The sequence below is a fragment of the Melospiza melodia genome, chromosome 6 (genome assembly GCF_035770615.1).
Source record: "Melospiza melodia melodia isolate bMelMel2 chromosome 6, bMelMel2.pri, whole genome shotgun sequence".
Classification (NCBI taxonomy): domain Eukaryota; kingdom Metazoa; phylum Chordata; class Aves; order Passeriformes; family Passerellidae; genus Melospiza; species Melospiza melodia.
In genome coordinates this window covers 76,336,297-76,360,008 of record NC_086199.1, presented here as the reverse complement: position 1 = coordinate 76,360,008, position 23,712 = coordinate 76,336,297, and the positions used below count along the sequence as shown (strand labels likewise).

General features: G+C 35.1%; 1 protein-coding gene across 18 annotated transcripts in view; it reads left to right on the top strand.

The window, feature by feature from the left end:
* GPHN (gephyrin) overlaps positions 1–23,712 on the top strand; it is a 263,372-nt gene that overhangs the window by 186,144 nt on the left and 53,516 nt on the right. For 10 of the 18 annotated variants that reach the window (XM_063159325.1, XM_063159332.1, XM_063159321.1 and 7 more), the window contains 2 exons: positions 5,416–5,472; positions 11,417–11,458. The exons of 5 other annotated variants lie outside the window; for them this stretch is intronic. In XM_063159325.1, coding sequence (XP_063015395.1) covers positions 5,416–5,472; positions 11,417–11,458 — 99 coding nt within the window. The remainder of the gene's footprint in view (positions 1–5,415; positions 5,473–11,416; positions 11,459–23,712) is intronic. 3 more of the 18 variants (XM_063159328.1, XM_063159326.1, XM_063159318.1) reach the window with 1 other exon arrangement.

The following is a 23,712-nucleotide window of genomic DNA, read 5'->3' as shown; positions in this document are numbered from 1 at the left end:
GTTATCAAGTTAATAAAACTTTTATGCCAAACTGTGGTATAATGCACAGACATGACTATGTTTGTTGGTTGAGATTGTATGTCATTGTTAGAGGAGCCTGTACTGCCTTTGTTTGAAATATTCCCCATTTAAGAAGCCCCCTCTAATTGGTGTTTGTCTGCCATAAAACTGCAGAAGCAAAAATACTTTCAAGTGCAAATCTATTTTTTATGCATGGATGTAAAAGTTATACATAATGCATTTTTAAACTTAAATTGATTTGCTGCTATATTAAAAATGTATTACGCTCTTTGTTAGCAGTAGAAACTGCTCACTTGATGTAGAACATCATTCTTATCAGTGAAGAGAATTCAAGCTGAAGTTTGGATTTCTGTCAGAATTTTCCGCTCTTGATTGGGCAAGTAAGGGTTGTAAATCATGCCACCTAGACCAGTACTGTATTATATAATATTTGGAAGTTGACAGTCACTGTCCCCACCATCAAAGTTGTTCAGAAGTAGTAAGTAATTGCTTCGCTAATTTAAATTACTTCTTGCTAGGCATGGAATATTTACAGTTTCTTTCTTTTTCTTCTTACTTGGATGTCACTGCTCTTCACTTCTTTTCAGTTTGTTGCATACCTTGAACTCAATTAGCATTCTTTAGGGTCAGAAAATGCATTTTCCATCTTCCCAAGTTTTAATCTCCTTTGTATTCAGCTCCCTTATGTGATCTGGCCAATACATAAGATTTTTTTGTTCCTGGCCAACTGATGTGAAATCATTGCCAGTTAAGTTACTTTTGAGATATGTTTCTCTGTTAATATGAATTGTGTGAGGACTTGGGAGAGATTTCAAGAACATTTATTTGGAACATAATGGTATAATAATATGCATAGCATTGCTTTTGTAGTTTCTCTTCATCAACTGGGCCTCCTTCTCTTGTTGAATACACTTTATCAGCTGGAGAAATCTCCAAGCTTTTGATAACAAATTCCTGAGGGCCTCTAAAAATCCCTGTTCTTTATATGTTGTATTCTTTCAGAACTCCTTTATGTGGGGGCTGTTTGAATATATGCTGACTCATATTTAATTTCTCTTCTGGTATGGTTTTTATCCTCTTAATGCATTTATCTTTAGGATCATTTTCATATTTTTTTTATACATCCACCTACCTTTTCACTGAATCACAAAACACCTCTTCAAGCTGGACTGGAGCTTATCCTATTGTTTTTCTTCTATATTTTCCTTGCTTAGTTGAATGGCCCTTGGAGGTAAAAAAAAAATAAAAGCAATTTCGGGGCATATTGTGAAATTCTGCTGAAGGAAATGAACCAAAGTAGGAGCATCACATGTGCAATTTTGTTCTGGATTTCCAAAACTGATCATCCTTTTCTCAGCATGATGCCCTGCCCTTTGAGATAAAACAGTAACTGAAAGCAAATAGTGGCAGGTAAAACTGAAAAAAAAACCAAGGAAGGTCTTATTTTCTCATGGAATGTACAACTTCATAAAATATTTCGTAACAGCATGTGGACTCGCGTTGACAAATATGAGCAAGTTTCAAGATTTTGTATTCAGTAGAGGATATTCACTCCGTTGCACTGCACATTCCCTAAGGCAGCAAGAAGAGGCAATGGCTACAAACTGAGAGGGATTGTGTTTGTGGAAGGAAACAGAAAATGCTTGTCATCACAAGTTGTCAGGGATATGTGGTATAACATACCTGCCAAAACATCTCTTTGCAGACTCCATGACGTTCCACACACAATCATAATGCTTTTCTTTATTCGCCATTCACTTTTGATCTCTGCAGCAGTAATCAAGTGGGAGAACAGTTAGGTTTTTCTCATGTGTACAGCAAATAATCTGAACTTGATTTGGATGTTGTGTAGTATAATCTCTTACTTTTGATTATCGTAATTCCACCATTGCACGCCTAGATCATTGAATAAGGTACTTGACATCTTTTTAAACTATTCCTGGGAAAAATTTCTATTGTGAGTTTTGCATTTGTTCAATTTCAGAATTAAGTAATTTAATCATATCAAAAAGATGATGTCATTATGAACAATTCATGTGCTGATTTTGGAAAAACGTCTGACAGAGGTTTGGATTTTTGGTGAATGTGGATGGGAAAACACTTATGTGAAAGACTTGGGTCCTGCAAAATTCCAGTTTCTTTGTTGGAATGTAAGCAGGGAAACTTTAGGGCCGCACAAATGGAATATATTATCAGAAAGGAGAAAGCATCTAAGATGGATAGTGTTAAATGTTTGAGGCTATTTCTCCTCTTGTGAAACTCTTCCTTTCAATAAATCCAGCAAAGGCAGAGCCTCAGATTAGGTAATTGTTCAGAGCTGTTCTTCCTTTATGACAAGTACAAGCAATAGATTAGATACATTAGATACATATTTAAGGTTAGGTCTTCTAAATTCTGCTTTCTGGAGGAAATCAAGGATGAAGATAACAGGTTAATTTCTCATGTGCTCTATTAAGTAGAAGGTAGTGGAATAACACTGAAACCATATGATGCTTCTGCTTAGAAAACATTTTCTCTTCTCTCATCTTCTAACAAATCCACTAACCATATTTGAGCATTCCTCTTTGCTCACTCTTTGGTTCTGGTTTCCTTGTTTCTGAAGTTTTCTATCTCATTCTGCTCCAACTGTAACTTCACCTTGTTCTTCAGATATAATGATACAGATGGCTGTAGTTAATTTTTAGCTATTAACTCCTGCTGCTAATCCATTGTGAATAAGAAAGGGATGTAAATATAATGCATTTATGAGCTGTCAGTGCATTATACTCTCCTAGTTTCCTAAAATGTTCCCCACACAGCACCCTTCTTCCTTCTTTACATTAAGTATCTTTATTTGTTACCTTCAGAACCTTCAAAACCTTTGTCACCTTCAAACCCTTAGGATTTTCAGGTAATATTTTTGCCATGACTACTTGGTGTTGCTCCTGCCTCAACTTTTAATCCACTTATTTATTTTTTGTTGTGGTAAAGATACTTTTGATTTAAATCACTTACACACATTTTTCTTCAGAATCTTTTCTATTTACCAGTGTTCATCCGTCATGGGGTTCTTGTGTTAGCTGAGTTTCTGATAAACAAGGATGTATAATCCATGCCATTTTCTGAATTATAACTCCTAGATCTTCCTACAGTTGACCAGAGAAAGATAAGGATGCAGCTGAATTCCTTTTTGTGGTATTCGCCATGAAAAAGATATGGGTGTTCATTCCTGCTGTCCCTTGCCTTCTTGGCAATACCCTATTTAACTCCCACAACAGATGTGATATTGTTTATGCAATACCCATGTAATTCTCATTCATCCCTTGAGAAGCATTCAAGTTGCACTCTGCAATGCTCTTGTAGAAAACGTGCTATCATGTATATTAACTGTGCCAGGGATGTAAAGCAAGACTTAGACTTAGACTGTCTCCTTGTAATTTATATATGCAAGCATTCAGAACTTCATTGCCCACGGTGTGCACATTGTGTATGCATTTCTACATATATTTTGAAGAAAGACCAAATAATATTAGATATATGCACCTGTAATATCTCCAGTCTCATTTCTAACTGAGTCTTAAACCTCCAGAACAACTTGAGCAGCCACAATTGGTGAGTAATGCAAGAAAATTTTTTTTCCCTTAAGGGCAGTGCATATTGCTGTCACAACTTTTCCTCAAGTTTCTGTGTTGTGTATTACTTTTCTTAATGCCCTAGTTCCATGTCATTATGTGAGATTATAAGCGTTTATTTTTTCCTATCTCTCATTTTCCAAACAAACCTAAATTTATTATTCATTTAAAAGTTTCCAATTGATAAAATGAATTGCAGTTCTTCTAGATTGTCTTATTATTGGGATGGTAGTACCTAACCAGGATGTTGGGGAAGGCATCTTTGCTCTAACTCACAATGTTTTTTGTTCAGATAAGGATCTTTTTCTGAATTGAGGTGCTCTTTTTTTTTCCTCAATTAGGAAGCTAACATGTAGTAATTCAGTTACAACTGCATATATTTTAATTGAATGTGTCTTCTAAAGGAGACATAATTTATTTAAGAATTGCCATTTCTTCTTGGTCTGTATACTAGTATTGATTGGAGATTTTCTTGAAGTTCCATGATAGCAGTAGTGACAGTGTTTCACTTGAGAGTTCAAACTTGATGTGATTTTAATGCCATAAGACCAGGGAAGGAAAGCAAAAATTAACATAAATGTTTCCAGTGTATTTTGCTAATGGACATACTATCGGAATTAAATACTTAAATTGTTAAGATACTGATTTCTTGAGAATCAAATCCAAGTAGAAAAAACAAAGCACTCAGTTGACTGTTTTTTGAAGAGGAATTTCTCTGTTTTGTGTGGGTCAGGAAAAACCAAACAGGACAATTTAACTTGTGCCTTGCTAGTGTGCTTTAGAGAGCATAAAGCCCAGTTGAATTTCCATGGTTCATTCAATCTTTGGTTTCCTTGCTGAGATTTCTACAAGCCAGTTACTGCAATTTGAAAAGGTTCACCTCAGTTGTGTGGGATTTTGTTTTAGTTAAGATAATAAGAACTTTCAGTTCAGTCTTGGCTGAGACTAGTAGGTTGTCACGAAAGTAATTTTTATTGTCTTCTTCCTCTCTGCTTCAAATGACGCATGTTCACTTTAGTGGTAAAAGAGGTATATTTACCAGATTAAGAAATTCTGAAAATAACTTTTGCTGTAAATGAATGTTTTATTTTGCATGCTTCTAAAAATATGAAGCCTTTTGAGCAGCTACCTCATTTGTTTCTTCCATCCTCTGCATCATCTAGGAAAAACCATATATAATAAAGGAAAAGTAATCAGATAGGAGATGTTGGGGGTCATATACACAGGTATTCAAATATTTTAAATAAAAATCTAATATTGGTCTGGCATTAAAATTTTCTGGTTGGGCAGCATAATTTTTAACTGGGAAATATGATAGCAGTGGCTAAAATCTCTAGGCCTGGGTCAATAGGAATCTGTATTGCATTCTGTCAGGTATCAGTCATGATACTTGCAGGCTCCCAGTTATAGCATACTCTGCTCATATAAAATATAGAAGGTAGAGGGGGATTTTCTTCTGTTAGAGTTGTAGAATTTCATTATTCTTAATATCCAAATCAGATAAGTAACATGTATTTTTTCAAAAATGTTAGTGAATTCAGCATATAACAAATGTGCCAGATTGGTAATATACTGAGAAAGAAGTGATCAACAAAGCAAGTTTAAAATGCCATGATAAAGCGTCATTTATTCCAGAAATTAGTCTGTGTCTTTGTCCTCTAGAGGTGTCTCAGAGAGTCAAATTAATGTCTTGCATGTACTGCTAACTGATTGTGTGGAAATTTTTTTAAGTTCACTTTTTCTTTATTCTTCTGTCTTTTTTACCCATCTTCCTCCATTGTAGCAAATTAGACGGCCGGATGAAAGCAAAGGAGTTGCTAGTAGAGTTGGATCCCTCAAAGTAAATATGTTTCTAACATTTATTTTGCAAGTTTTCTTCTATAGCCTACACTTTTCCTTTTGAAGGGGGAGGTGTGGGGAGGGAGGGAAGGGGCTTTTCCATTTCTCACCATCACATCATTTTTATTTCAGTATTCTTATTGCTGTTGGGTCACATTTTGTTTGTTTCTGTGCTACACATAGAACAACCAATTGAAGGCAGGCTGCCAGTTAGGTAGCTTTGGGTGTCTCTAGAAGTGAGAAATAGTAACAACCTTCTTTAAGTGCCTGTAATTTGGTGATCATGATTAAACCACTTCTCTGATCTGCCTGTTACATAGAGAAGTGATTTACTCATCTTCAAACTACTGCTTCCCATCTTGAAACATAATTAAACTTTTATAGTGTTCACACTTTTTGCATTTAATACTGCAAAAGACCATTTCAAGAGAGTTGAATATTTCAAATAGATATATAGCCTTTAAATTAGAAAAAAAAAATCAAAGTAGATAAAGATCAAATGAAAGATAGTCACAGGAGACTAATAAGAATGGAGCCACTCTTTTGCTGATAGTATCTTCTGCCTTTTAATGTTTGTATAAACATACAGAAATATTTAGATTGCTTAACAGAACAGGCAGATATCTAAACTAGTACCCACATACAGAGTGTTACACCCTGATGAATGATTTTGAACCAAGAGGCTGACCATATGCAGTCTAACCCATTTTGATCTCAAGTTGCCTCTGTTTCAGTTATGCTGTTTTTCAATTTTTTCCTACTTTGTTTCCTTTTAGCACTTTCTCAACCACTAATTATTTATTTTTTTCTTCTGTATTCTCCTTGCCTTTCCTGTCGTCTTGGTTTATGATCTTTTGTTTTGGTTTTCTATGTAAGTGTATTGCATTTGTTCCAGGACAAGCCATCCTCTCTGTTCTTTAACACTGTTCTACAGCTGCTCTTTGTGAAAATGTTATTTCACTGAGCACAAAGAAGGGGAGGGAAAGGATTAATTATGCACCTCTTTCCGGTAATGCCTCCGTTTAAATTGATCTTAGCAGAGAAAAAGAAGCCAGTTGCTACTTGTTTATACAAGTTCTAGCTAGAGGCATCTGTAGCATTCCTCACTGTCTGTGAGGCTTTATCTTTTCATCTTGTGTTTTGGGAAGATGTTTTAATTACAGTTAGATGAGAAGAGCCGTGTAATGAATGAGGCTCTGTTTCAGAGGAAGACATTCAGGACCACTGAATTTACATGGATAAAAATACAAGACAGCCACAGTTTCTCTGCTGTTTTTGAAAATTCTGTTCATGATTGCAGTTACCATGCATTTTGAGGCATCAGTCATCACATACAGATCTAGATTCATAATGCATGCACTTATGCAGAAGATGTAACTTACTTAGATGGTGGGTTTCACCTGCTATTATGAAGACCTGCTGATAGCTCATTTTGGATTAATATTTCTTTATGTGATTTAATGCCATGACACAAAATATATATATAGACAGAAAATCTTTCCTATAGAAAATAGGAAATCCTAACTGAGAATCCCAAATATGAAAATATTCATTTTACAGAAATAAATTAAAATATTATATTTTAATAAAATAAAATGTATTTTATTAAATAAAATATTTTTCCATTAAAATTCTTTTTATGTAAATAAATTCTAGAACACAGACTTACTAATAAATAAGCAAAAATAAAACCCTAATAATGTAGCAGAGAGTCAGTAGCTTTATAGTTCCCTTGATTTTTCTTTTTTTTTCCTGTAGTGAAAAATAGCCATGTTAAGCAAAGATACCTTGCTTTCAGATACCAAGTTGACTGAGCCTTGTATGTCTGTGTTGTTCAAAGCACTTTGATATCTTGAAATGTTTTGGCAGAGGCAGTGAGAAATGCATTATGCTATGGTTTATTAAAAACAAAATAAAACAAAACACAAAAACAAAGAGCAAAAGCAAAATGAAGTAAAAACAACTGTGACAAGAGAGTAGATTGCTTTTTCAATTCGTTTTCTGATGTTTACATGTAGCTCCATGGAAAGCTGCAGGAGCTCAGAGATCACCCAGAAGGCAATGTCAAAGGATGCTCTCTCTGAGTAAATGTATGATTTCACTCGGTGATCTCATTTTTTAAAAAACCTCTACTGGCTGGTAACACCAGATCTGCTTGGTTTGTCCTCTCATCCTCATCTTTTTCCTTTCTCTCTCTATTTCTTCCTTTGTGTTTTCTTTCTTTTCTAGCTGGGGTTTCATTTTAATGTATATGAGAAACCTGACCTGATTGACAGAGTTTGTTGTAAAGATTATGCTACTGCATTTTAATGAGTGCTAATCAAACTGCTTGACTTTACAGAAACTAAAAAAAAAATCCCTTTCCAAAATCGAAGTTGCATATCTAAAAGTTTCCTGAATATTAAACTTAGCAAGGAATAAAACAGATAGTATTTTTATTCTTTAAAAGGCTTTCTGTCAGTGTTAGTCTTACCTGAACCAAAAGCTGTGGCTGATACAAGGTAACCCAAAAGCATATAGGTTCACATATTCCTCTGTCTTTGCCATTAATCTTTTTGGGTCCCTGTTTTATCTTACAAAATAGGTCAATATTTGGTTGAATGACAGCTATGCAAATTTTGTTGCTTGTTTTTTTTAACAGAATAATGCAAAAAATACAGCAGCATGTTTCTTCTGTGTCACATTTGTTCTTTAATGAAAAAAGTTGTAAAAAAAAGCATTAGGATCTAGTATATCAGTCATGACACCCTATAAAAGTCACCAGGTTTTCCCAGAAATATTTAATAAAGAAAGTCAAATCCAATATAACAACGCAGCAGTACCTCTTTTTTAGTAGTTCACCTCATAAATTAAGAATAGCTTTTCAGCAGTTCTATATAGAAGTGTCTTTAAGCCATGTATTTTGCATAAAATGACAATTAGGAAAAAGTTTGTAGCAGAGTAAATGTGAAAGATAGTAACACTTTATCCCTTTGCACATCCGTCCACTGAAGGGTCTCTCAGTAATTTCTTTGGATTCATGTCCTCTATGTCTTCCATACACTATGATTGTTGTCATCCTCAGAACTATCACTCTAATGCATAATCCAGTAAGGTTATACAATGCAAGATAATTTTTGTAATGAATTTTTTTTTATAATTTTTGCCCCTTTTGGATGCTTTTGCATATACAGCTTTGTATCTGGCATACAGTTGATTACTGCTTATTGTCAAGTAGAAATTCTTGAGTTTATAATCTTTTGCAGGTCAAATACAAGGAAATTGAGCTGCTAATGTTTTGCAGTTTCCTGTAAAATAAAATTAATTAAAGGATATCTTTATCCTTTATCTGATATCTTTATCCTGTCAAATCTTTTAGGAATCAAGTTTTGGGGGGAAACTGTCATATTTTAGACTTGGTGATAACTCACAATCAAGACAAAGCAAGTTATTTTAAACTACTTTTTGTTAAATTCCTGATTTAGTACTTAAAAATAAATGTAAAGCCAGAAAAAAAAAATGCCATGAAACATGGCACTACAAAAAATATGCTCTAATTATACATTATTTCACAGAATGTCACATGGGGAAAGATTTCAAACTAAAAGCTGTGACTGCATTAGCCATGGCAGCATGACAACATGAGTTGTCATGAAATTGTCCTGTTCCTCTGTGCCACTTCATCTGTTATTTCATTACCATATCCTCCATGATGGAAGTCAGTCAATTAGTAAAGAATGTAAGTAAGTAAATAAAGAAATATTCCATGTATTCTGCATGTGCCTCTACGTTTCCTAAAACAAGCAGAACACATTGCTAAAATTTGCTGCTTTGTCACTGCTCCTCTGATTCATGCAGGAATAATGGATGTTTTAGATAAGAGCATTTTAAAAGACAATATACAAATGACTGATCAAAGAGAAGAAATAGTGAACAATTGGAGAAAATAAAAAAGAGGGATCAGTTAATAGTTAATTTTTAAAATAATTTTCATTTTTTCCATACTGCTTTTGGAAAGGGTTTTAGATGTAGGTTTTTGATATTTCTACAATGTGGCAAAAGTATTGAATGGTATGGGAGGGGGAGCATGAAGTATCTGATGGCCAGCCCCAGAAGTGAAAACAAAATGCTATTGCAAAATACCATTAAGGTGGAACCTTTATTTCAGAATGAATTGCAAAGACATTCTTTCCAGATTGAGTTCAAAGGCCATTGGAAATTTGTGGAGTATAGTTCCAAAGCTTCTGATCATTGTTGCTCCTGTGTATCTAGTTGCTGATGTGTAAAAACTCCATGCTGTGATGATTCTTGCTAATCGTGCATTCTTTGGATCCTCACCTGCAAAACTGAGGCTAGTGTTTTTTTCCATGCTGTTGAAAGACAAACCATGGGAACAATGGCTGGACTTTATTTGTGAAAATCTTGATTAGAGCCTCATCCAAAAGTCTTAGGTGAATAGCTGCACCCCTGTTCTGAGCAAAAGCACACCTTACCTTTCTTAGAGAGATTTTAAAGCTGTATTTCTAGAAAGATTTTTTGCTGTGTCAGAAGATCTTTCTTTTTTCTTGTTTTTCTCTAATTATGAAATAGACTGTTAAGAATAACAGTTGATTTCTTAAAACTGTGTTTTTCAGTCTTGCTGTTTGTTGAAGGAATTTTCTATTTTTGTCTTAATCCTTCTGCAACTCATCTCAGTTTAAGAAAACATTTTATCAGTTGAGGAAAATTCTGAGTGTGTGGGATTCAAATTTCCTTAGCAATGTTATCTAGAAGAGCAAATGAAATACAGAATGCCAGAAAGGAGCAAAAATATTTTTGGAGTATTAAAATTTTTTGAGGAAGAAAAAAAGTTGTATATTTAATGGAGACACAAATTAGCATAGACCGATGTGACTGTAGAAATTTCCTGGAAATGATATTTTCTATTTCAATGAAAAAATATGAAATACACATTTGAAACTGGAAAATATTCTTGAGAAACTTCTATGAATACTGTGTCCTCTGCTCAGTCCATCATAAACCTAAGTCAGCAAGTGGTCACTAATAACCTGTGTGGAAATCCTTGCTGGATTCATCTTTACCACACTGTAAAATGTAAACAAACTGCTGTACAGAACTATTTTTTTTTTTTACATTTTGTTTAGTAGGCTGCTTTTACTCCTACTTCAGACAGTGAAACAGGAAATATTTCACCTAAAGAAAGGATTTTTCCATAAATTACTGGCGAGTCTTTTTTTAATACTCGAGTTATGTCTGAGTGATTAATAATTTGGAATAATGGGTATCATGCATAGACAAAATGTGTCTTAAGCAATCAAAGAAACTATAGGTTACCAATTAACTTGTGTTAACTTGCACTGAAAGCTCTTGACAGTGGACAGGGTCCCTCAAGAACCACACACATGACATTGCTTAGGGGCCTGATCTGCAGGTTTCTACTGACCTATATCTGGCCATTAGTCATTGAACTTTGTGAGTTATTCTGGTTTTTAGAGCAGTGAGATTGAAGAAAAACCTCCTTGTCAAAATGCTGGTTCTTGGTATGTCAACACATATTCACAGCCTCTTATGGGTTTTCACCCATAAGATTGTGTCCTTTGTAGAGTTAGAATAAGACTAATACTTTTAAATGAAACAGATCAGTAAAGTTTTGTCCTAGAATACCTTATTGTCCTAAATATAGTGTTGTCAGATATCTAGAGGACCAAGAATTTATATTTGTCTTCAGATTCATCTTTAGTTTTAATTATTTTCAAATAGAGTACTTTTTTCCCCCCCCTTTTAAAGAAGCTTCCACCTTAAAAGGCATAAATTTGAAGTTTCTGAAATAGCTGGTCATGGAAACTTTATGAACCCCCTGCCACTATCTCAGTGCTGGAACCACCTATACAGAAAACCTTCTGAGACCCTTACTGTGCCACCATTTCTTTTTTAACAATGTTTTCTTTTCCCCACTGCACAACCAGGCTCGACTCCCTTCGTGCTCATCCACCTATAGTGTTTCTGAGGTATACTTTGCACGTGTTCTCTCACACAGTCGACCTGCTCACCCATCACACTTTTTTGATTTTATTTACTTTTTTTCTTTTTTTTTGCATTGCACTGTGCACAAGTGGGGAAAAATCAGCTGGGGGGGCAGATTTTGCATGATCAATCTGCAACCATGTTCAGCGTGGTTTTAAAATCACTGTACCAGTCTGAGACCACCATGATGTATAGTCCAGTAGCTAGGCAACTACCACATAGCATATGAGCATAAATGATTTTATAAAAACATACTTAGTTATCGCTTGCATTAAGTAAAAACAACAAATTTACAGATGCCAAGGCTGTAAAATGCTTCACTTTTTAGTCTGACCCATTTTCGGACAGTGAGACTGGAAGGACTCTAAAGATGGCCATCAGGTTATGATTGCTAATTACCTGAATAGATATAGGTGGGTTTATGATACCAGAAATTCATTACTAATTTCCAATGGTCTGACTCGAGTCGCTACCTGACAAAATACATGTACCATTTTAAATACTTTTGTATCAGCTTCATGATGTTCTTCTACAATGAAGTATAGTACCATCTTAACAAGAATCAAAAATGAAAATGCTTTCAGTTGTAATTAGAATGGGAAAGAAAGAAGAAATACCTTAAGATAAACTAGAATTCACAACATCATGGGATAAAACAAAGTTTATAAAATACTGTAAAATTAATTCCATTGCCTGCTGTTTAAAGATTAGGTTTCAGCATATTATTATAGTTGATAAATAGATGAGTATCAAAAAGATGGACTTAAGGTTTCCTGCTATGCTGAATCAGTCTTGAACACGTATAGTTATTTATTCTGTATTTTAAAAGAATCCTTTAAAGGTGAGAAGATCCCATAAGAAATTAACAGTTTGCTCTACCTCACACTGTGGGCCAGGTTCTAGACTTGATCTGGATGTTATATTCATGAGCAATATAAAAAATGCAAACATAAAGAGCTCACCTACTCAATCACTTTGTCCCTGAGCAGGAAGATCTCTACCTTGCTGATTGTGTGTGTAATTTGTTCTCAAAAGTTTCAGCTTCTCAAGTAATCATTCCTTGCACTTCCTTATCCTTAGTACTAAAAGGTTTTTATAGTTTCAGTCTATGAATAGGCAAAAGATGTAATAGAACAGTTCTTAAAAAAGAAAGATGGTTACCAGTTTTTCTGTCAGATCTGTCTGGCTCTACTGGGAGACAAGTAGTTTTAAAAATAATCAGGTACATGTTCTTAAAAGCACCTAATATGTATTCTGCAGTTCATTGTTCCTCACCACTGCATTATATGAAAGCCTTACTGTTTTTATCATGATTATCATCAGAACACCAATATGGAACAAATAAGTTATATTAGACTCATGTGCATACAAAGCCACTTTTTTTCTAAGCTAACACCAGAACAAACAATTAAGTTTAGTACTTATGGGTGCAAGACAGAAGCCATCCTCACTCCGTTCTTCTGATTTTCTAAATGAAATTAAGAAAAGGGAGTGGATCAGCAGACATTTCATAGTTCATGTCAGCAAAAGTGATGAACATGCTCTTACACATGATGAAGTCAATAAGTCACTTTGTCCTGAGGTGACTTTATGATGCTGAATTGTATCCCCATTCATCTGTTTAGCCCAAAAGTAAGTGTTGCACCTTTGAGGCTGGTTCCTACAGTGAAGTGAGGGGGAGAAGAAGAGTGCAGTTTTTTCTCCCAAAAGGATGAGGGGAAGGGCCGCTGAATTTTGCCCTTTAGGAGACATCCCTTTGGAAGTTCCTTTCCAGATTTGTCCCAAACCAGGACACACTTCTAGGGAAGTTAGAGTCTTCTTGCTTTGCCTGGAACTTCAGCCATTTGTCCATCACTTTATGGAGGGATCACTGTCTGCAGAAGTACAAACCGGCATATTGCAGCTGCTGACTGGTCAGCACCTATGGATCTCCTGCTTGATCAGATGCCAAAAACTTTTTTGCCTTCTCCAAAACTATCACTGCCTTGCAATTTGTGCTCAAGAATCTGCTATCTGGACTATCAAAGTGGCACTGCAAGACTGTGCAAGCAGTTCATCCTTTAGACTCTGTCCAAAGGCAAGATCTTCATATCTAAACTACAAATGGCCTGGCTGTCTGCTGAACCAGATTTTGTGATGCAGTAGCTGATCAGAATTTCATGCTCACAAAACACACAGTACAAGATATAAAAAGCACAAGGTATAAAAAATACGGATACATTATTCTCTGGTGGCAGACTACCACCCTGTGTGTTTTTCAGCAGAACATGCAAGCCCCTAACCAGAGCCAAAGCTATAAAGCAATAAACTAAAGATGTCTGTGGAAGTTGTAATTATTTGAAGAGGCAGGAAGGGTTTGGAGGTTCTCTGGGGTCCATAAAGGATTTGTAGTCTAGTTTCTATCTTTAAGAGGCTCTTCATTCAAAAATACAGCTTCATATCAGGATGCATGTCAAACAATGTTCAACATCATCCTCTATTATTTTAGAAAATGGGAAAGGATACTATGAGTAAACATCTTGACTTCTAAATTATGAGATAGAAAATCTCCCGAATTGAAGTATTGTTAAATCAACTCCTGAAGCCTGTCAGTAATTTCGATCATGGGAAGAAAATTATTAATGGTGTATTACATAATGTCTCATAACCTGGGGGAAAAAAGAACCACACTTCTGATAGGATCTCAGTGGGTTTTTTGTGTCCACACTTATTTCTGTGGTTCTTATTCCAAGGAAATATTTTTCTTAATTTAATTCTTAAAGCACCAAGTTAAGAGCTTCCTAATTTTCTGCATCTGAGTCATCATCAGATAGCTTTGGACCTTCAGAGGATACCTGGAACAAAATGGCAAGAGAAATGGAATCAGTGCTGAGATTTCAGGTGAACCTGCCTTCTGACAAAGGTACAATGAAAGATGAAAGAGATAATCTCATATAAATGATTTCTGAAATCTCATTTCAGGAAATAGATGTATTAGATTAATTATAAAATTTCGTCACGATTTTAATTGTTGAGAAAAGGTCTGGAATTGGTTTAACTGGCACTTGTAGAGCTCAGATTGTAAAAAATGAAAGTCAATCTACTATCAATGATTTCCTGTCACATAGAAGGTCTTTGAATGAAGAAATAAAAGATCTTCCAGCAGAAGCCAAACAGGACCTGTGTATTCTGCATTGTGAAGTATTTGAGGTAGAATTTGCTGCCTGTTTTGTTCATAGAAAACATCCTTGTTGAGGCTATTTTGCATCTCAGAGTCCAATAATTAGAAAAAGCTTCTTTTCATCTGTTCTTTTTTATAGTCACCAGTAGCATAAGTGGAACTCCAAATGTGGTCAGCTGATGCCTATTTGAGAGGAATGGGCAGGAAGATTTTAGAAACTTCTACTTACTTTTATGTACAGAGAGGTTTGTAGAGTTGCAGACATTATGGTATAGGAGTATGATACACACTCTTAGCCCCAGTCACCCCCTTTACAATTCCACGTGTCTGTAATGACATCTTGGTTTTGGTACAATTCAGTGAAATTGAAGTGAGTTTTTTAAAAAGAGATTTCCTTCTGTCAAGAGAAGTAAGGCTTTAATTCTGTAAAATGGTATGATGATAAAATATAACTTTATATTCTCTTTAAATTTCACAGTGTGTGATGAAATTTTTCATCCTTGATGTAAACCAGTTAGCTTCATGCCTGTAATTTTTGTGGATGTTAGCAGGACTACTGAAATGGTTTATCTAAGAGTTAAATTATTAATTAGGACTTATGATGACTTAACAGATGCACAGTATGGTACGTGTAGTATAGATATGTAATTTACTTATTATTCAGTTGTCACAAAACATAGTTTATTTTTAAATAGTAGTAGTTCACTTACGATATTAAATCAAATCAGCTTCACTTAAATTTTTAGAACTACTCTGACATCAGCATGAATCTCAAAAATATTCACAATGTAAATTGGACAGATTATTCAATAAAGGCCCATAGTCTCCTTATTTATAAAATTGCATTTAATTAGTGTCATGCAGTGGCACCATTTTTTATTCTCATTTGTATCTCAAACTTTCTATTAGCAGCATCAGTTTCTCTCTCCCCCTCTCTCCCTGTCCTCTGGCTTTTGCATGCGCTGTGTGTTTGGCTGAAAGCGTAATGAAGGAAACCTCTTGATCTGCTTGTTGGAAGGACAGTGGCAACAAAATGTTTATTGCAGTGCTACTCCCTTCTTTCCAAATAAGAAAGTCTTTCAAATAGGAAGGCACTCAGGTCCATAGCTTCTTGTGTGTTTTGTTTAGCCTCACTGAGTGCTTAGAACATGCTGTCTTTTATTGTGAAAGATCTGCAAAATACTGTGTTAGTTCTCTCTCCCTCAAAGAATATTATTTCTATAAAGACAGGTTTGAAAAATGTATTGGCTGCATACTGATTGAGGGGATTTAATTGTATAATTATCATTGTTAATTACACAGCAGGGACCTGTATTATCTCATTGAGGGTCACCAGTACAGGCAATTAAGGAGCAGTATTCAGAGAACAAGAGGAAATACTATTTTCTGCAATAGGTAGTTGACTCCAGAAGACCATTCTGAGACAGCATGAAGATCTTTAAGTGCTATAAATTAAATTATTTTATACAGTGTACATTGCAAAATGTTGTAAATAACTGAATCTTGGTTTTCAGAATTAAAGCCAGATAAGGAATTGGTTCTCCTTCTGCTTAGACTACTTTGACTAGAAGGCAGTGCTGATTGACCAGGAGGTCATTTAGGAGGAGATGTTTACCACCAGCAAAGAACCTGAATTCAGTTTTAGGTATAGGATGCTAAGTTCCCTGTTGATATCTGTTGTAAATTTTTTCTACATAGCCCAAATTGAGTAAATGTAAGCAGGTCCCCTGTTCTTTTCTCTGATTTTATGTAGAAGTTCAGTAGATGGAGAACTTGGTTCATTACTTCTGACATACAAAAATATACTGAGCCATTGAACAGAAATTACTGCATTAAATTCAGATTCCCTATCTTGTTGCCTTAGGAATGCCATATACTTTATAGAGATGCTCTTTCCAATTTGAAATAATGTTTTTCCAAGAAATAAATGAACACAATAGAGCCAATAACAATCCCATAATCATTTGAGGGTTTTCCAAATGCGTTGTCACTATCTCCTCCTGGTTTTCTGTGGTTTTGAGTTATTTTTTTTTTCAGCTGCAAATAGAACAATGAGTCTTTAAGTAAAATTAGAATTTATAGGTATTTCTCTTTTGAACATGAGCAAGAACTCAGAGCTTTCTATTTGGCAATTGCCATTTAAAGGATTGCATTTTGATTTGCTAGCAGTACTACCTTTCTCTATGCTTAAGAAAAAATAACTAATTCAAATTCTTACTTTTAGAGAAGCACAGTTTCCTCAATGCACATTAAAGTACAAAAATATATGAAAAAGGTGATCCTCCTTATTCATAGAAAATAGTTTTGCTAGTGCTGTCTTCATTCATGATTTTAGGATTAGTTTAGGATTAAGATTATGAACATCTTTAATGTTCTCTTTATCATATAAGAATAGAGTATGACAAAATTTCAAAGTTACACCAGGAAGGAGAGTGTGTTATTGCAATAATCTGATCAAAGTATGCATTAATAACCTTGATTAATGACATCAGATTTTTTTTTTAAATTCTTTAAACAATGGTGCTATATTTGTGTTTTAAATGCTATTTATCTTTCCTCAGCCATTGCTGAATCTCAAATTAGATCCATTATTAGTTCATACATTCAAAATAAAAGTAAAATATTACTTAAGACTACGCCTTCTCTGTGCATGGTACTTAGCTTTTGACTTCTGCCAAATAAAGTTATCCCTTCATATTAACATTTTGCACTTTCATTCAGCACTAATAAGTTCAGTTCAAGCACTAAGTTAATTTACAAAAAAAACTATTTAACATTTGGGAGAGTGGTAAAAGATAGGGTTTTGAACAGCATCTCATTTAATGTTGCAGATTTTGACTTAAACCTTATCTATTCAACCTAACAAAATTGTAATACTTTTTGTTGACTTTTGTTATGGTGAAATGCTTTCCAGAGCTGCATTTATCAGCTCTGATTGGAAAAGGGCAAATAAATAATTTCTGTCCTTCCCCATGTGGAATTTAAAATTCTCTACTTTTTGTTTCAAGACAAATCTTCACATTTCGATTTTTAATTCTTATTCTCCCTTGTTTCTTGTACCACAAAACAGGAAGACGTTTCACCTTGCCTTATGGTAGAGATGTGCAATCCTTTATGAAACAAATTAGGTCAAGCCAAAGAGCTATCAATGTCATTTTTATTTTGTATGATTATAGCATAGGCTCCTTCACATTTTCCAAAGGTAGTCTTGCCATTATTTCACTGCAAATATGTCTATTTAAGCAAAGGGGTTTTTACCCATTTTCTTATGCTGTACCATACCTTTGACTATATGGCAATAAAATTGGCTTGATTATATATAACTGTGAGGGGTTTTTTCTAGAGAACCACTGTTTTCTTTTTAATTCCAGTATTGTGCTGCTCACCAGCATACAGTGTTTAGAATTTATTTGCTTACTACTTAAATCAACTTGTTTGAGAAGCCAGACATTATTTTGCATTGTGTTTCACTAGTAATAACACTTAGTGCAACTGTTCTCTAGCTCCAGCTCACAAAGCAATCTAACTGAAGAGTCAGCTTCAGTAATAGAATCTTTAAAATATTAGTCTAAAGTCTGAAATAGCAATGAATTAAAGTAGAGGAAAGCTTCTACTGCTGTTAAAGCTTTTGGAGAAATTACTGATGTAAAATGCCACAATTGTGATTTAATTTACATCTTTCTGTAGTGGGCAGTCTGTTTAAATACATGGAAATCAAGTTAGATATTCACAGCAGTGTCAGTATCAGTAATGCACTGCTCAAATGTCAGTGGGTTCCTATGAGTGCTCCCTAACTTATCTTCCTGTTTTTCCCATTTTTCAAATGCTGCTTTTAGTGTGGAAACAACTTGTGTTGCTAAGCATCTTGCCGTAAAGTTGGTGTTTTTTTAAGAACTGGAAGGCAGAATGAATGTCCTTATCCACAGTATTTTCTATTTCCCTTTGTTATCTTTGAGTTTCCAAAATTCAGTGCTGCTACAAGCCCAGCCCAATTATTATTGTGTTCTCAGGTGCATATCTGCTGTGCAGAGCCTGATTGCTGTTGTGCTGGACCTTGCAGTCCAGACTGCCAAATTCAAGACAACACTAAAAGAATCTTATCCAGTTGAGCCTTTGAGGCTCAAAGCAAAATCAGAAATGCAAATCCCCTTTCTTCTTTTGCATTTCTGTTTACTTTGAAAAATAATTTCTGACTTGGGTTTCATAACAGTTTTTAGTGCAAGATTTGCTCAGTTCTAGCCTCTCTTTACTGTAGTTTATGAATATTCTGAATTCTTCATGTTATTAATCCATGATTATTCTGATTTCACTTTAAGGATTCTCCTCAGAGGACTGTAGTCTGTATTTCTGTCCCAGCTCAAAGGCAGAAATCTACCTCTCCATATAGCAAGTTCCCTGTCTGATATTTACTATTCAGATGGATTCATGAAATGAAGATTTATTTTTCTTACAGCTGTTGTTCCCTAGTTTGAATCTTAAACTTTAAAGAGCTTTATTTATTTTTATACTTTAAAGTGTACAAGTCTGAGCTTTTGACTGAATATTGTATACATGAGAGACTATAACATACACCAGATATAAGATTATTGTTACCCTGAGTTTACTAGTTTTGGCTCTTGTCCTTGAAGGCCTTCAAATTTAATCTTCCTAGCTCAAATAAAAATATTACCTAAAATCAACTTCTTTGAAGTTATGCTAGTACAGAAGGTATGATTATACTACATGGGGAAACATGTTTTGTTCCTGCTCATGTAGTTAAAAAAGTAGTCCAACCATTCACTTTAGAGTGATAATAACTATAAAAATCACCAACCAAAATTTCTCGTAGACACCAACAAGAAAAAGGTGAAAATTAACTTTAAAGATGCTTTAAAAAATATAAGAAATTGGGGGTGGGTTTTGCTGACTCCTTGGGCATTGCTCATTTGATTGGTGGCTTTTCAAGCCACAGACTCACAGAACAGAGTTTATAATTTTGATTGCTTTGTTCCTGTTTACATGTGCTCATGTTCCTTTAACATAGGAATACAAGGAATGTTACCAGTGTGGTCAGCCTTCAGGAAGACCAGACTGTAAGCATGAGATGGGTATTGTAAGCTTTGTTAGCCTACAAGTTTGAGTCACACTTCAGTGGGGAGATGCTTTTTCGCTCCACAGACCTTGGATCAAAAGGATGGAGGCTGTAGGCCTAGAAGCAGATAGAAGAAGAAGCAGTAATGCTAAAAATTCCAAACATGCTTCTGCCAATTCCTCACCGACATTTATTCAGATATTGACAATAACTAGTTATTAAGAAAATGGAATCGTATTTCCCAGCAGTAGCAGGTGTGGTGAATGGCGATTCCATCTCTCCTCCTTCTGGAGCAGGAAGGCCTGAAAGGGTGCCAAGGAAGCCTCTGTCACACTTTCTGTCTCCACATTAGTGCTGACTTAATTGTTCTTGCTGGAAAAACATCTTGCAGCACTTTCAGGAGTATTCATTTTTTGTGTGTCCTTCTTGAGACACAGATTATTTGATTTTCATGTCATGCCACACTGGCAGTCTGCACTCCCAGCGCAGAAAGCCAATTGTATCCTGGGCTGCATCCAAGGAAGTGCGTGCAGCAAGGTGAGGAACGGGATTCTGCACCTCTGCTCTGCTCTGGTGGGATCCCGTGTGCTCTGGGATCCCAGCACAGGAAGGACATGGGTCTGTTGGAGTGGGTCCAGAGGAAGGCCGTGAGGTGATCCCATCTGTCCTGTGAAGACAGGCTAAAAGAGTTGGGGCTGCTCAGCCTGGAGAGCAGAAGGCTCCAGAAAGACCTTTGTAGCCTTTCAGTACCTAAGGGGACCACAAGAGAGCTGAAAAGAGATGTTTTTTTAACAGTGGCATGTTTCCCTCATGCAATGAGGGAAAATGGCTGAAAGCTGAAAGAGGGCAGGTTCACATGAGGTGTTAAGGGTAGTGAGGCACTGGAACAGGTTGTCCAGAGAAGTTGTGGTTGCCCCATCCCTGGAAGTGTGCAAAGTTGGACAGGGTTCTGGGCAACCCAGTCTACTGGAAGGTGTCCCTGCCCAAGGCAGGGGGTTGGAACTGGACTATCTTTGAGGTCCCTTCCAATGCAAACTATTCTGTGATTCTATACTGGACATTCCAAATGCAGTTGAAATAAATGGCTACTCAGGATCTAATCTCTGCAATTCTACTATAGGCACGTTAGGATAAATTTACTCTAGATGTCTCTGGGTCTCAGTTTCCCATTTCTAAAATCAACTCGTCCCCCTGCTTCACAAAGATTTTGCAAAAATAAATTCCTTTGTGCATATTATAAGGTTTTGTTTAGTAGAACCAAGCCAAACAGAGAAATCTATACAGAATTAAATAATTACCCATTTAGCAGACAGTTTGAATAATGTTTAGTAAGTAAAACATGAAACTAATCTTTGAGGAGGGAGATTAAAATGAAGTAGCCTTGTCTTATGCAGAAATCCTACTGAAAATAATTATGATGAAATTGCGATGCCTTTGTGTCAAAGGAAAAATGAGTTGCCCACATAACACTGATTTGCCCTAAATGTTGTTTCACTTAAACTTGCCAATTTTACTTTACTACATTTGAATAAAGAATTTATTTTAAAATTTTATTTTAAGGTTCATGCAATTCAATAAAAGTAGTTCCCTTTTTTTTCAGTAATGTTGATATTTCACTATTTAAATGCTGCATTGAAATTGGCTGTTGCTGGGTAAATAAATAAAAATGTGAAAAAAAATTGAAATTTCATTGAAAAGCAAAATATTTGTAACAGAAAAGAAGCTTTTTTAAATGTCAACCATACTAGTCAAGGGTGAGAGAGTAATTTATGGTGTGCTTGAGGAAAAGAATTTTCTATATATCACTAATGTATCTGATTGAAAACAGCTTAAAAAGTTGGTTAATCTGGGACAAGGAGTCCAAGCTGGTCAGATAGGATATAACTCAGACATCCAATGCATACTCATAAGGCGAAGCTGTTTGTCAGTCAAATTGCCAGGGTGTGAAATTATATGAGAATAGGCAAGTAAATGCTATTTCTATGGCAAACAACAAGAATAACAGGATTTTTTTTTTTGCCCTTGAACCTCTTAGGAAATACATCTTATTCTCTCTGCCTTTGCTTACACTATCTGCTTCTGAAACTGGAGACTATTTCCAGGGCATTTGGAGAATATTCAAGATTTTCATTCAAAAAAGTAAAATCTTTTGTTCACAATTAGTAACACAAGTAGTAGAATGTTTCATTTTTTCAAGTGCGGCATTTCTGGAGATTTTTTGTGTCTTACAAATCCCACCTGAATTTTGATGGCACAGGTTAGAAATAGATGGTGGAATTTGTGAACAAATTTGGCAATGTGTATGACTTGAATTAATACGGGCTTTAGCTTATACAAGATACCTGATCTCTTCATATTTAGGTGTTATAATTAATGCAGCTTCTCTGAACAAAAAGCAGTGTGATCTTGAACAAGCTCTGAACCACCCCTAAAATATTACTGAAATGTGCCATCTTTGCAGTGTTACTCATACAGCATTATCTGTATGCTGTCCCCCCTCCTAAGAGCACAAAATGCAGCTCATATATTTTTTTTCATACTAAGGTTAACATTTCATTAAAACTGCTCTGAAGAAATCCCTCTTTGCTTCTTTTAATTCTCAACTATGAATCCTATATTGCCAGTTTGTAGCAGCCAGTTGGCTTTCCTGTTAGGTTACTGTGGTTTGCTATTTTGTCTCCTTTTTTTGCTGTATATATCACAATTCTTCCTGTCTTCTCGTTGTGAGGTGTTCAGCTTGCAATTTTAGTTGGCATGTAAGATTTCTCTGAATCTTCTTCTAGAATAAATAAATGTTTTGATTTTGCCTCTCCAGGACAATGTCAATTTCTGTTGAGAGATGACTAATCTAAGAAAACTGCTATTTGCCTTTTCAATCCATATTATTTGAAATATTGGATAATACCTTTTTTTGCATACTGCTCCTATAAAAGGAACCACTTCAGCCCTTCTGTTTCTACAGTGTATTCATCAATCCCCTTCCACTGTCCTGTTTGAATAGTAGTTAGGATGAGCCCTAATCTCACCATAGAATTCCATATGTGTGGTCATAGTCTACTGGGAAACAATTATCAGAATTCAATAAACCTGTATGTAAAGTGTAGGTGATTAGAAAAAAGCTCAGAAAAGAGAACTCAGTAATGTATAGATGAAGACAGTGACATATTCAAGATTTAAAATTGACTTTTGTTCAGTGTCCATCCACCAAACATAACACTTAATAAGTTGTAGAAATCTGCTCCTAAAATTATTTTTGCTTGAAATAATTTTCTGTTTATTTCTTCACACTCCAATGAATGATTTCTTGTGTGGAATACCACATTATTTAATATTCATATTTAAGTTTTGGTGAACTGAATCCCACCATCAGTAGTGCTTGTTTTAAAAATTGTGTTAATGAGTAATGTCTGCTGCTGTCAAATTCCTTGTGCTCATTTTTCTTTCCATTTCAGAAGTAGTCTCAGAATAATAGGAAAAAATCATTCTGTTGTTTTGAACTGAGTTTAGTTCTGATTCAGATGGCCATAAAGCATTCTCTTAAAACCTTGTGTGTTCAGTTCAGTGTAAAAGCATAGTTTGAATAAGAATTGATTCCTGAAATTGGAAGATTGCATGTTGTAATAGGATTTTTTTAAAACTCATATACCTTATTGAGTGTTTTGTCAAGTAAACAATTCCAGATGCACTTTTTTTTTGGAACTAGATGATCTTTAGGGTCCCTTCCAACCCAAGGCATTCTTGTGAATGTTTTTTTTTAACAACTTCATTTTTATACTCCATATTAATTCAATCAAAGCTATTCTCTCTGTTCTTCAGAGAACAGAGATAATCGTTAATAATAATTAATAGATTAATCCTGTTAAATCAGGGTAGATTTAGCACAGTGTTTTTAGTGAAATCAAAAATATGTTTCATTCGGTTTTTTTATTTTCTCCTAATTTAACCTTATGGATATTGCTTAGAATAACATGCCAAAATCAGTTTGTCTAAGTATTATAAGAGCAGCT